We start from the raw sequence: 14,045 nt of genomic DNA on the forward strand, positions 1-14,045 counted from the left end.
AGCTCTCCCACGGTCTGGGCAGAGGGAGGGGGCAACGCTTTCCTGGAAATGTCACATCTGGCGACGGTTTGAATTTTATTGTTGGGGAAGGGCTGGAGGGGTGTTCTTACAGGGAACAAGAGTTTTGGTTTTCACTCTTCTGTGTTTCGAAAACTACACTCGAGAAGTTTCTAAGTGAGTAATTTCAACATTTACAGTTTACTGGAAGTAATTAGGAATATCAACGTACAGAAGACAAAGAGCATTTATTTCACATTACGCTAAATGCTCAAAACTACTCTCTGCAAGCAATTCTTACGTTACTGGCTGCATTTTTCAAATGACAGCAGTTTACTCATCTGACGTATGAAACAGACTTTCCACCAGAACAGCAGCAGGGACTCTCTTTAACCAAGTGCAGTTTAGGCATAAAACCACACCAGACTGCCTTGCCTATGCGACAGCAGACACCGAAAACACCATCAATCTGCCCAGAATTCTGCCCGTTAATGAGACAAGGAGCAGAGAAAGGACAGAGCTGACTTGCAGCGTAAGATGGGTGGTCTACAACGCAGGCGCATCTCTAAGACATACGCACACTCCCACACTGCAAGCGGCTCTGAAGCTGGAACGTCAGAACCCCAACTGGCCAACATACGGCCCAAGGTCCCAGCACCACTAAAATTCCACTTTGTCAACAAAGATGAGGGAATTTACCAGCATAAAGTTTCAAGGTTGATCACAAGGAGCCATTCACTTTCGATCTGACTGTTTGCAGAGCTCATTTCTGCATAAAAATGTACATGGTCATGGTCACCAAGGAGGACAGGAGCAGCACCCTGTCTGCACTCCTGCAGCCAGACACAAACACGGTACCGCAACATTAACAGAACATCAAGTAATCGTCCGTGTTTGTGCTCGACGCAAGCAAAACACCGGCGAGCCCGCCGCGCAACGCAGCTGCTGCATACATCGGCGCGGGTGGAAGCATTTACTGCGCTGCTGGCAAACACAGCTGGTTTTCACCCGAGACCGCATCTGGCATTGGCACGGGGAGGGGGATGGTTGGTCTGAAAAACTTATCAAAATCCCCTGAGGCTTAACTTCAGCAGCATCAGTGCCAAAGCCAACAACTGAGGACACGGCGTTAGCATAGATGTGGACTTTGAACTCAAACATTTTTCTTCTAAAGTGGAAAATTCAAAGCTCAGTGGAGAAAGGGATGAAGTTTATTTGGAGCTTTAGAGAATCAGTGGCTACAAGGCTGGCAAAGGCACTCCAATCAGTCGTTACACCGAGACCCACGGTTACCCACCTCCGTGTTCACTCAAGTGAAGACTAACGCGGGGTCTGGCCTGGCCAGCCCCTTGAGAACGCAGCCTGGAGACCTCAAACTGCCCAAGCAGCACCAACAGCAGGCAGCGCGTGCTGCCACGGCTGAGGGCACGGTCAGGCTGACGCTGAGAGAGGGCAAACAAGCAGGTGGGCATCCATTTTCAGCACAAACGCCAACCCAGCGCCCCACAGAGCGACCGCCCCGCCGGTGGGCAGCGGGAAGCGCCAGCTAGACGCGTTCCTGAGCGCGCACAGCACAAGCAATAGGGCTTTTCATGTCCCACTGTTCAGCAAACTTCATACAAAAATAAACAATACAGAATGTAAAAGCACACCCTCTTAAAACTCTATGAAATACTAGTATATATTATAGTTTTTAAACACTGCAATTTGTTTGCTTGCGTAACAGAAACAACGTACAACAAACTTCCTACAGCAGCCTTACAAACACAAAAGGAAAAGGGAACGAAGTGCTGAGGATGAAGCTCTGGCTGTTCTTTAGACCTAGAGCTCACTGTCCCCTCTCCACGGGCAAACGCTGGCCAGACCCTCCATAACTGCTCATAACCACAGGAAATTAAGCAATTAAAACCAAGACAGAAAACAGACTGCCATTATTAGAGAGTAAATAATGCATTCCGGAAACTGTTTTTAAGCTGAGAAAGGTGGGGATTCACGAGCTGCCATGATAGATTCAGGATTACCTATGTCGCTGCCATATTTTGTCAGTGACGTCCCCACCCAATCTGCATCATCAAGGCGCTCTGGAGATTAACCTTCAGAGCTAGAAGCGAGTCTTTCGCTGCTCTGAAGTGCAAGAAATGGAACATGGGTACAAATTCATTCAAAGAGCTTAAATCCTGAGGGGTCAGAGATGCCCTGTGAGGTTTCTTCAGCTGCACGGCCGCTGGCTCACATCCAGAAATCCAGTGCCACTGGCAGGACTTACATCACTCCTCTGCCATGGTCCATCTGGAGGAGAGGAACGGGTCCCGTACAGAGTCACTGACACAAGACAAGACACACGCCAAGCGCAGCTCACAGCAGAGAACTCCATCCCAGTAAAACAAGCTGAGCATAAAGCACACGCAAAAAAGCGGAATTCACTCTGTGTGTCCTTTGGAAAAGCTCAGTGAAGCTCTGAAGTGACTTCTTACCAACACTCTCAACACGACTAACATCTCGCCTCTAGTTCTGTTCATTTGGGGGGAAAAGAAACACCTACCAGTTCAAGGGCTAAAATAACCGAAATGTCAGCGACACACACTGAGTGTTCATTCAGAAGTGCTCCTTCCCCAGTACAAGACTTCAGGGAAGAAGGAGTTTAAACAGGCTGAGCTGCCTTACTGGAAGCAACGAAAAAATTATGTTGCAGAGATAAGTCCCACAGCAGTGACAAACACGAGGCTTTTTGGAGGACGCGATAAAAGCATAAAGTTGTTTACATTCACAAGCAGTTCAGACTGGGTGAATTTTCCTTCCAGCCTTCAGTTACACAGGGACTTTATTTTTTTTGTAAAACCCCATCCAGTTTAATCTGTGTGAAGTCTCCAAGGAAAACGGCTGGCTGTCAAATAAAGCCACCGCTGTGACAAGCTCAGCCGTCAGCAGTCGCGACGCTCCGGCGTGCTCCCGCAGCATCTGTGTCAGCAGAGCCAGGGACGGCGAAGCTGCCGGCCGCCCTCCTGCCACGCACCGCGCCACGGCCAGCTCGCCACAAAACCACCACGCAGCAGGACAAAATCGAGACAAAACAGACCCTGGCCGAAAAGGCTTCTTGTACGCTTAGTATTCCTAAAAATAGATCAACAGGCAGATTACTCGACATACACTGACAGATCAATTCTTCCTCATCTGCTTGTCGTTGCTGTGGAAAAGATGAAATTTCTGCTGGCGGTAACTAGAAGGGTGTGGACAAGCTGCCCGACTCCACTCTGCATTCAGGAACAAAGTTAAATACACGGACATTTTTTTTTCTTTTGAATCAGCAATGCTAAAAGCATGAGGCTGAACAAAAAAACTAGTAAAGCCCTACAGAAACCAAACCCATGACACAGAACTGGCGGCTGCACACTCCTCTGACGTAGCAGTGTAAGGCAGAAACTGCCACCGAGCAGAAATTCGTCAGGTGATTAAGGTGCAAATACACCAGGTCATGTCGTTGCACTCAAACAGTAAAACTTCAAAGTCAGATGTGTGGGTAAGATACTAGAAGACTCCTTCTGATTCAAGGAACACCATTTCAAATGGAAATACCCCATGTGTTATATCCTATTTCTTCTGAAAACTAGAAACTGCTGTTAGATACCGAAAGGGCACGTCCATCCGCATTTTGTTAATCTGTTCTGTTCGTCTATCCTAGTCTTGGCTCTGAGACAGTTTTCCACAAACAAAGCATCCCACAACTACACCTAAAAGCTCACCACGCTCCTTTTTAAACTACAATTTTCAGAAGCACCACCAGCACCAGCCGTTCTCCGCGTTTCGTCACCCGACTTCTCCCGGCTGCTGCCCGTCTGAGCAGTGTCCGCTGCCGGGCAGGGCCCGACGCAGCCTGGCGACTGACTGGTAAGGCAGAGGCTTCCAGTTCATCGGCTTTGTCTTTAACAGAAGTTGTATCTGGTACTGAACGAAAAACACTCACCGAAAATGACAGCGACAGCTTGCGCGGCCGAGAACCGCAGAGGTCTCCGGGAGCTGGCGTTCTCTTTTACCGAGACGGGGCAAGCAGCCTATGCTGTCAGCACAGCTGGGTTTGGCTGTCCACATTTTTTAGCTCCATTACAAACCTCAGCGTCCTACAAGCGGTCATCTGGGTATTTTATAACCTATTACAGATATTTGATTTAAAATGATGCTACTTTCTCACACCCACCCTTCAAAGTTTTAAATATACACCACTGCCCATGAAAACAGCACCCAAGATCAACACAGAGGATGAATAAGACCAAGACTTCCTGACTTCCCAGGGACACAACCTTTGGCCATGGACCGTGCTGTCAAACACTATCTTTTTTTTCTATTTTTTTGGCTTTCCAGGAGCTCATTTTAGCAGGGCAGTGGCTTACTACAAACACCCTTTGAATGGATTTAAAAAAAAAAAACAAAACCAAACAAAAACAGAGACATGCTTCCATATTTCCAGACTCCTTTAGCTCTCCAAGTACGTACCAAACCTCATCACAACTCAAATAAGCTTCTTTGATAAACAAATTTTTCAATAGTTCTGCCCCTTTCCACAGCCTACAGTTCTATGTTAGTGGTAATATGTTTTTTTTCACTACTGGGTTTGTATTCAGCTATTATCTAAGAGACGGTAACGATATTAATTGGCAGATATATTTTGAAATAAAGTCAAACGATGAGGTCTCAAAAAGGCCCGACTTGAGATGAGGTGTGAAGGGCATCGGGCGAGCTTGCCGCAAGCACAGGATGGTTGATCTGAGAGTACAACCGAGGGACAGGCCAGGCACGGCCAGCCACCAGCCACGCTGAGACCCGGGCCCCTCCACGCAGCCGCGCGGTGAAGTGCTTCACACCGCACCAGGCAGGCTGAAACCTCTGCCGGGTTGGCTTTCACAATGGAATGAGTCAAAGGGCACACGCAGCGAGGTAATCCAACGGTGAAAACAATAATTACCTCATCTATGCCAGGCCCCAATTAAGAATGGTATCTAAAACAAAATGAGACATACCCCTGCACACAGGCTTCCTCCCTCCCGTTCCAGTTACACAAGCTGCGACGCAAGACGGACACAGCCCAGGCAGTCGACACCTCTCCCCGGAACGCGCACGGGCCCTGCACCGGCCGGCAGCCCCAGGCGAGACCACCTCGGGGAGCGCCTGCTTCGGCCCGGAGGAGGGGGCAACCTCGGGGACCTGCGAGAAGAGCCCCCCCATCGCTGTGCACAAACGCTGTGCCCTGCTCTGCGCAGAGCTCAGGGCAAACCCGGACGAGTCCTCATCGGGTGCTGCCCCAGCACTCGTCGCTGCACGAGTGTCAGCGAGAGACGGGGGAGGAAATACACGATTTCTGCTCCTATTTCCTGCTGAAATCACTGTTTGCCAGGGCCGACATTGCCACTGTTGCCCACCTCGAAAGCACAGCTCCCTGCAGAGGAAGAAGGGAATACCATTTGGGAAAAAAAAAACAATAAAGATTTGCGACACAAGCTTGGTCTCTCAGGTGACACGGGCTAAGGTCCATAATCCAACGCTTGTAAAGCTGCTGTTCTACCTAATTACGGCAGCGATGTGCTTGGGCTGCCTGGTACAAAGACTACAAGGTGAAAGAGCTGGGAGACTGAACCCTCTCCCCAGCGCCAATTTAACACCAAGAAATGAAAAGCAATCAGAATTGGCTTCTGAAAGGCTTTATCAGCCACTTTCCCACGCCGTGCCTTCTTCGGCTTTTGGCAGCTCGCCTATACGGCGCCCGGCTGGCAAAATACGGCACGTACACTGCAAAGGAGAAATGCAGAGCAACGAAGATTGCCCCCCACCGCTCCCTCCTACAGCAAAAGAGCGTTTTCCTGTTTAATCCTCCCCAGCCTCCCTACAGTCTGGGTCACATCTCTTTTGCGCAACCAGTCTGACTTCTGCTCCCAAACCTTGCTGAGCTCCTCTTTGCTGAGCTCCTCTTTCCTCTACGAGGGTACGGAGCACAGCACTGGCATGGGGGGCGGGATGGGGGCGTGAAATGCAAGTCAAGGTTTACATCTCCTACCATCTTAACGGTTAAAGAACCACTTTGTATGCCATAAACATTTTATTATTCATCTATCAAAAAAAGAAGTGCTGGCTTAAAAAGTATTACACGCAAGTGTGGCATCAGATAATACAAAAAAAAAAAAAAAAAAAAGAGGTTGGGGGGAGTGAACAAGAGTATGGAAAAGCCATCAGCTTTGACACCCCCCTAAATCTGTATTTTTTATTCTGACAGTGTTTCTCACTATTTACGATCTGTGTTTAGATACCTGCCAAACAAAACTGTTTCAGTTCAGCTGCCCTCCCTCCTGCCTTCACTGCCTCACATCAGCCAGTTTCTCCTGCCATAGAGAAATGCAATGCCCCGGTAAGCGTGACGGCCGTGTGGGCAAGTGTCTGCTGGAGCAGCAGGAGAGACACTGGGATGCACAGAGTTATCGATACTCCCTGCCCACCTTGCTCGCATCCAGCTGCTTACACAGCCTCTGCTGCTCGGAATAACAGAGCCTGAACCAGGACAGAAAGCACAGGAGCAGCCCAGCAGGGGGAAGAGACAGCCCCGAAACGAGCGGCTCCAAACCCTAACGCCAAGCAACTCCGAAATGTGGAAACAGCACTGAAGAGCCAGGAACCCAGCAGACTCAAAAATGGGATTAGGGTAATTAAGATTATTCAGTTCAGCTTTCTGAAGGCAGACAGGATGAATTATTAGAAGGCAACTCGATCTTGAAGCATTTGAAGTTTCTCATTTTGCTTTCATCTTACCTCATTTCACGGCAGATCCAAATTCTAGCCAGACCCAGGAACTACGGAGGCCACCAGCACAGTTCAGCAGAGCTGGAATTCCCTCACACTGAGAAGCCTCGATCCCTGGATGAGCAAGATGCTGTGAAACGCAGGGGACTGATGCTTCTGACCTGCTGAAGGTGCTTGCAAGGCTCAAACACATGCTCGTGCCTCAGATACATCCCTGGTGCTTACTCTTTTTTTCTTAATAAGACAAACTGCTCCACAAAGCAAAGCTTTACAGCCAGAATCAGCTCCTGCTAATTGGAGGTTGGGAAGGCTCCCTGAGGAAGCCGGACAGGCTGGTGCTTTTTTTGGTGGTGGTGTTTCTGTTTCAGGATGCAGAGGAGACTACGCATACTGCTCAGAGCCTGGAGGAACAGCAGCTGTAATTACTGAAGCCTGACAACGTGGCCCCACGGAACACAAGACACTGCATAGCAAGAGATTCCTGCACGGGGAAAGCTGAAAAGCCAGGAGGCTGAGGATGTCCGCACCTCGTCCCACAGTTGGTCTAACACCAACTGTCCTGGGTTCAGCTGGGATAGGGTTAGTTTTCACAAGAAGCAGGAGGGGACACAGTGAGGACAGCAGACCCAAACTGGCCAAACAAACAGGGTATTCGATACCATGGGACGTTAGGCTGGGTGTGGAGCAGGGGAGCTGGACGGGGAGAGGTAAATCATGGCTTGGGAGCGCGCTGGGCACCGGGCGGCGAGAGAGCTGCTCTGTGTATTCCCCGGGTTTTGTATATTCTTCTTGCCGGTATTGTTGTTGTTCCTGTTCACTTCCTTGGCCGTTCTATTAAATTCTCCCTATCTCAACCCAAAAGTTTTGCCTTTTTCTCCCCATTCTCCTCCCCACCCCACCACACAGGGTGTGATGGAGCAGCCGCGTAGTCCTTTGCTGCTGGCTGGAGCCAAACCACAACAGTGCTTTTGACACGCCATCGTCATATGCCAACTCACTGCCAGTAACGGACTGGAAAGGTGAAGAGGCACCAACAGCGGATGCAGTGGCTGGGCAACTCCAGCCATACAAGGAAAGCGTCTCTTCCACCCGTGTCCCAGCTGTGGAGAAACTGTCCCAGGAGGTCCAGCAAATCAAAGAAAATACATCCCACTCCCCACCTGTACGGACCAGTGTCTCAGCTATTAGGAATCAGCATTTCTCTGCCCAAGAGGGAGGATACAGAGGGTGCACACCACGAGGCACCCTGTGGTTTTACCTGCGTGACCACAGAGAGGACATGAGGAAGTGGGATGAAAAACCTACCTCAACCCTAGGGGCACGAGTTGCAAGGAAAAACATTCACAAAAGGGGATTCTTCTAGCCAAAATGCTGCTCCGGTTTCCAGCGGGCAGTTCTCCAGACAGAGTAGAAAGCTTTATCTTACTTCTGACCCTCTTGAAGGGACCTCCAAGTCATTTTTACAGCGAGTAACGAATACTCTGCTCAGGACGAGAGGGGCCCTGCCAGGCTGGGAAAAGGGACAACCACGGTCACTGGACTGCGTGGGTTCGACGGCCTGGCACGTCAGATCCCCAGGAGTATCAAGCTGCAGTGGACACCGGTGCACAGCGTACCCTAACGCCATCAGATTACAACAGGTCAGAACCCATCTGTATGTCTGGAGCGACGGGAGAGGGGATTTCAAGGACCCAAAAGGGTACCAGTGGGCTTCTGGCATAGTTGCTTTGGAGACAGAAGAAATTACACAGCTGTCTGCCTTGCCCGGTCTCTCGGAGGATCCTTCCGTTGTGGGGTTGCCGAGGGTTGAAGAACAGCAGGTGCCGATCACTACCACAGCGGTGCACCAGTGGAAATATCACACCAACCAAGACTCCCCGATCCCCACCCACCAGCTGATCCGTCAACTGGAGAGCCAAGGAGCGATCAGCAAAACTCACTCATCCTTTAATAGTCCCTTATGCCCAGTAAGAAAATTGAATGGGGAGTGGGGACTGATAGTAGACTACTGCGGCCTGAATGAAGTCACGCTACTGCCGAGCGCTGCTGTGCTGGACACGTCAGAACTTCAATATCAGCTGGAGTCCAAGGCAGCCACGTGGTGTGCCACCACGGACATCACTAACGTGTTCTTCTCGACCCCTTTGGCAGCAGAGTGCAGGCCACAGCTGGCTTTCACTGGGAGGGGTGCCCAGGACACCTGGGATCGACCGTCCCAGGGTGCAAACACAGCCCCACCATTTGCCATGGGCTGGTCCAGACTGTGCTGGACACAGGGGGTGAAGCTCTGGAACATCTGCAGCACGTCAATGACATCATCGTGTGGGGCAACACAGTGGAAGCAGTTTTTGAGAAAGCAGAGAAAATAGTTCAGATCCTTCCGAAAGCTGGTTTCGCCATAAAACAAAGTAAGGTCATGGGGTCGGCACAGGAGATCCAGTTTTTAGGAATAAAACGGCAGGATCACCAGATCCCAATGTACGTGGTCAACAAGACAGCAGCTATGTCTCCACCAACCAGCAAAAAGGAAACACAAGCCTTCGTAGGTCTTGTGGGTTTTTGGAGGATGCACATCCCAAATTAGGGTCAGACTGTAAGCCCTATCAAGCGACCCAGAAGCAGAACAATTTTGAAGGGGCCCTGAACGACGACAAGCATTCGAACAGATTAAGCAGGAGACAGTTCACGCAGCAGCCCTTGGGAACACCAACGCAACGAGCAGGCGGATCAGGGTGCTGAGACTGAAGTGGCTCAGGTGGGTTTGGACTGGCCACATCCGGGTGAATTGTTCACAGCTCGGTGAGCCCAGGACACCTCAGGCCATCAAGGAAGAGACACAACACAGAGACGGGCTCGTGACCGAGGGGTGGACCTGACCATGGACACCATCCCACAGGTTATCCATGAATGTGAAACGCGCTGCAATCAAGCAGGCCAAGCAGGTAAAGCCTCGGCGGTATGGAGGATGACAGCTGCAATATAAATACGGGGAGGCCTGGCAGATTGGCTATGTCACACTGCCACAAACCCGCCAAGGCTCGCAATGGTGGAGGCAACCACCAGATGGCTGGAAACCTACCCTGTGCCCCACGCCACCGCCCGGAATACCATCCTGGGCCTTGAAAAGCAAGTCCTGTGGTGACATGACACCCCAGAGAGAATGGAGTCAGACAACAGGACTCATTTCCGAACAGCCTCCTAGACACCTGGGCCAAAGAACACGGCACGAGTGGGCGTATCACATCCCCCATCACGCACCAGCCTCTGGGAAAATCGAACAGTACAACGGACTGCTAAAAACCACCCTGAGAGCAACCGGGGGTGGGATACTCCTTTAGCGAAGGCCACCTGGTTGGTCAACACCAGAGGATCCACCAACCAGGCTGGCCTTGTCCAGTCAAAACTCCCATGTCCTGCACAAGGGGAAGAAGTCCTCATCGTGCACATGAAGAATGCGTTTGGGCAGACAGTCGGGGTTTGTCCTGCCTCGGGCAAAGGTAAACCCATCCGCAGGACTGCTTTTGCTCAAGGACCTGGGTGCACCTGGTGGGTGACGCGGAAGGGTGGGGAAGGCCAACGTGTACCTCATGGGGATTTGATTACGGGTAAGAAGAGCCAATAAATTAAACTGCATTATGTTAATTGCTAGATAACCCTAACTGGCCAAACAAACGGGGTATTTGATACCACAGGACGTGATGCACAGTGTGGAGCGGGGGGCTGGCTGGGAGGTGGTGAACTGGGCCTTGGGAGTGTGCTGGGCATCAGGAGGTGGGAGAGCGGCTCTGAGTATTCCCTTGCTCTTATCAGTATTGTTGTAGCTGTTCCTGTTCGCTTTCCTTTGCCATTCTGTTCAACTGCCCTTATCCCGACCCACAAGTTTTGCCTTTTTCTCCCCATTCTCCTCCCCACCCCACCGTGGGGAGGGCAACAGAGTGACCACGGGGTCCTTCGCTGCCGGCCAGGGCTAAACCACAACACCAAAGCAGCCACCGTTCACACAACACGCTGCTCCTGAGCGTAAGCAGGCAGTTTTGTGCCGGGTCATCTCGTCAGCTCTGTGCATGCATCCACGTAAGTGCTAACCATCTCAGGGCAGTGCCGCCCGACCACATCTACTCCGCGCTGAAAACCAGAAAGCTCAGAGGAGCACTCTGCCCTAGCAGGCATCGTTTATTTTTTGATTATGATTTATCGAGAGCAAGCCTAAGACACTCAGTCCCCAGGATACATCCCAGGCCAGAGGAGTGCGGACGAGACAGACTGATGCAGGGATGAGAACTGGGGCCTCTGGAAGGTAAGCAAGCTCTCGAAGAGCAGAGCACCAGTCGCTCGAAAGCATCAGGAGGTGCCATTCCCCCCTCTTTGCTGCTATTCAGTTTAGTTTGCCAGGCATCTCGTATCAGGTATGACGGGAAGCAGAGAAACCCCAAACAGAAGCCAGGATTGTGATCTGTCAGGGTATGTTCCACATTAAACCAACACCGCAGAAAATTAGGAGCCAATCTGTGTAATGTTTTCCCTTTTTGTTTGCTTTGCTACAGTAAGTGGCTGTTTTCTCTGTGGTGGCCACACCTCCCAGAAAGGGACTTGTTTAGAATATGCTCATTTGGCTGGGCACACCAGAGCTCATTCCTTCATTTAAAAGAAAGAGCTCCATTCCTCCCGGAACAGACGGCTGGCTACACATACGTACCAGAAACCCATATGCAAGTCAAATTTAAGAAGCTTAGCCCGTATTCCATTACCATATTTTATTACTACAGTAAGAAGAAATGATTATTAAATCCCATCCAGATTGGATTTTAAAATTGCCTAACAACAATAGTTCAGGAATCTGTTTACGTGGCTTAACAAAAGACAATAAACTAAGTCTGAAAACCAGAACCAAACCCCCCCTTCAGTAATTCACTTCTTATTTAAAGCCTGAAACAGACACAATACGCATTAGTCACCACTCTGCATGGAGCTATTTTTTCGCCAAGATAGGACTCCAGACACTCACAGGCCCCCTTACCGCTCCGCAGTCAGGGGAGCCACCCCGGCAGTCAGCTCCGTGCCTAACCCGGAGGTAGCGCGGGAGGCTACGCAGGAGGAGTACGATTCACCAAGCATCCAACCCCGTGCCGTCTTCCTCGATCTTACAGTATTCAGCAACTTTGAATAGCAGCTTCCAGTCTCAACACATTTTTGCATAATTGTCCTTATGTCACGTCAAATATGAACTATTACACTAAAAGGCACACTCGCATCAGTGAGTAGGACTTTTACTTTTAAAGCAGAAACATTACAAACTGTTTTCTAGAAAGCATGGCTGAATTTCTACCCATACTTCCCTTCTGAAAAATAAATCTATCTATAAGCCAAGCATTTAAAGCAAAAGAGTTCTAAACTCGTCGCTTCCAGGATATATGGGTGAGTGGGTCAGAGATGATCAATGCTAGGGCTAACAAAACCATGCCCTCGATTTACCAACCAGAACACAGCCAGGAAACGTGACCGTTTCAAGGCACTTCTTGCAGCTCAAAAGCAAGCCCTTCCACAACGCACCAACTCTTCCTGTACAAACACAGCATAAAAAAAAATTAATCTAGACCTCAAATACTCTTCGAGCATTTTTGCTTATTTTTGACTTGTCCATTTTTGACTATAGAAAGAAAGTAACACACAATTCCAACAAAAAACGCACCCAAAACAAACAAAACAAAGCTCTTCCCAACTCTTCTTCCACAATGAACAGGGTGAATTCTGTTTTGGTACAACCCTGATCACAACCTCTCTCAATACTGGAATGAATTCTGGTATTTCAAGACAAAAGCTAAGCAAGCAAGAAAAAGGTCGTTGCCGTATGAACGGACATTTCCCCACAGCAGACAGCCACCAGCACGTTTTCAGTCCTTGCTCTGCTCTGTAACCAGCCCCTCTGCAGTAATCAAAAAAAAGCCCTCAGAAAAAGAAAAAAAAAAATCCACGCAGTCAAGAACAGACGAGAACGGTAAAAACAACCACCCCGGATAAAGCACGTTATGCCTGCAGCCTTCCCTTTCCGAGTCCCCAGGTTCAGCTCAGTGCCCGGACGCTACAAAACGCGGATGTTATAACACTGTTTAACTTGAACCCATCTTAAAGAGACGCGTTGCTAGTTAATTTACAGCGGCTGACACGGGTTTGATAGAGGAAGAAAACCATTTCACATGCGATATGACAAAACCATTATTCTCTGCACCCTTCTCAGCTCCAGAGGCAGCTTCCTGGGGAACTGGGCACTGCGCTCTAAAGAACCAGACACTCTCCAGTTTACTATTAACCAGCATCTCCCCTCGCCAGCCTTCCCGTCCCCTCTCGGGGAAGGGGGACGCAGCCACATCTGCCCCGTCCCGGGCTCTCCGCCTCCCACCTTGTCCCCGCAGACAACATGGGCGGGGGGGGGGGAGGAGCGGGCAGGTACCTGCACCACCACCCCCGCCCCGCCAGCCTCTCACAGCAGGCCCCCCCCCCGGGAAGCCAGCTGTGAGCACAACGCGGGGCTGGCAGCAGCCCGGGCTCGGCGGCCCGCCCTGCGCCCCGTTCTCTGAAGGGATCTCATTGTTTACCCTCCGCGCCTTCCGCCCCCGCCATCCCCCACCTCCACCGGAATCGCGTTTTTCCCGGCTGCTGCCCAAAAAGAGACGCACCGGGGCCACCTTGCCCGCCCCCCGGCCGCTTTGTTCGCCAGGCTCCGTCCCCACCCCACCCCCCGCTCCATCAACAACTCCGCACCCGCAGCAACACGTTGGCAGAGCCCCCCGCCCAACCCCCCCCCGGGCGTTTACGGGGGGAACGCAAACACCGAGCGGGGGGGGGGAAGCAGCTTCACACCCCCTTTCCCCCGCAGGCCCCAAGCCCGAGCCCCCACACCCGCGCTCCCCCCGCACCGGGCCTGGGGTAAAGCTCCCCCCCTCCCGGTTTTACCACAGGGCCGCGATGCCCCGTGCGGGGGGGGCCTCGCCCCACGCCCTAACGCCGCGGGGGGGGAAGCGCAGCCACAGCGCGGCCTGGGCCCCTCCTCAGCGCGGCCTGGGCCCCTCCTCAGCCCGGCCGGGCCGGGCGGCCTCACCTCAAAGCGGCTCTTGGTGACCCCGTTCATCTCCCTCCGCATGGCGGGGCCGGCGGGGGGGGGGGGGGGAAGGGAGAAGGAGGAGGGGAGGGAGGAAGGCGGCGGAGAGAAGAGGGCGGGGGGGGGCCGGGACTCCGCCGCCGCCGTCTCCTCCGGCCTCAACTTCAACCCA

At 51.5% G+C, this 14,045-nt stretch overlaps 1 protein-coding gene across 4 annotated transcripts in view; it reads right to left on the reverse strand.

The window, feature by feature from the left end:
- FBXL20 (F-box and leucine rich repeat protein 20) overlaps positions 1–14,045 on the reverse strand; it is a 48,986-nt gene that overhangs the window by 34,673 nt on the left and 268 nt on the right. Inside the window, exon 1 of one of the 4 annotated variants that reach the window (XM_075443331.1) lies at positions 13,874–14,020. The exons of 2 other annotated variants lie outside the window; for them this stretch is intronic. In XM_075443331.1, coding sequence (XP_075299446.1) covers positions 13,874–13,915 — 42 coding nt within the window. In that variant the 5' untranslated portion in view covers positions 13,916–14,020. Of the gene's footprint in view, positions 1–13,873; positions 14,021–14,045 lie in introns of those variants that run through there. One more of the 4 variants, XM_075443328.1, reaches the window with a different exon arrangement.

The sequence above is a fragment of the Opisthocomus hoazin genome, chromosome 26 (assembly GCF_030867145.1).
Source record: "Opisthocomus hoazin isolate bOpiHoa1 chromosome 26, bOpiHoa1.hap1, whole genome shotgun sequence".
NCBI lineage: Eukaryota > Metazoa > Chordata > Aves > Opisthocomiformes > Opisthocomidae > Opisthocomus > Opisthocomus hoazin.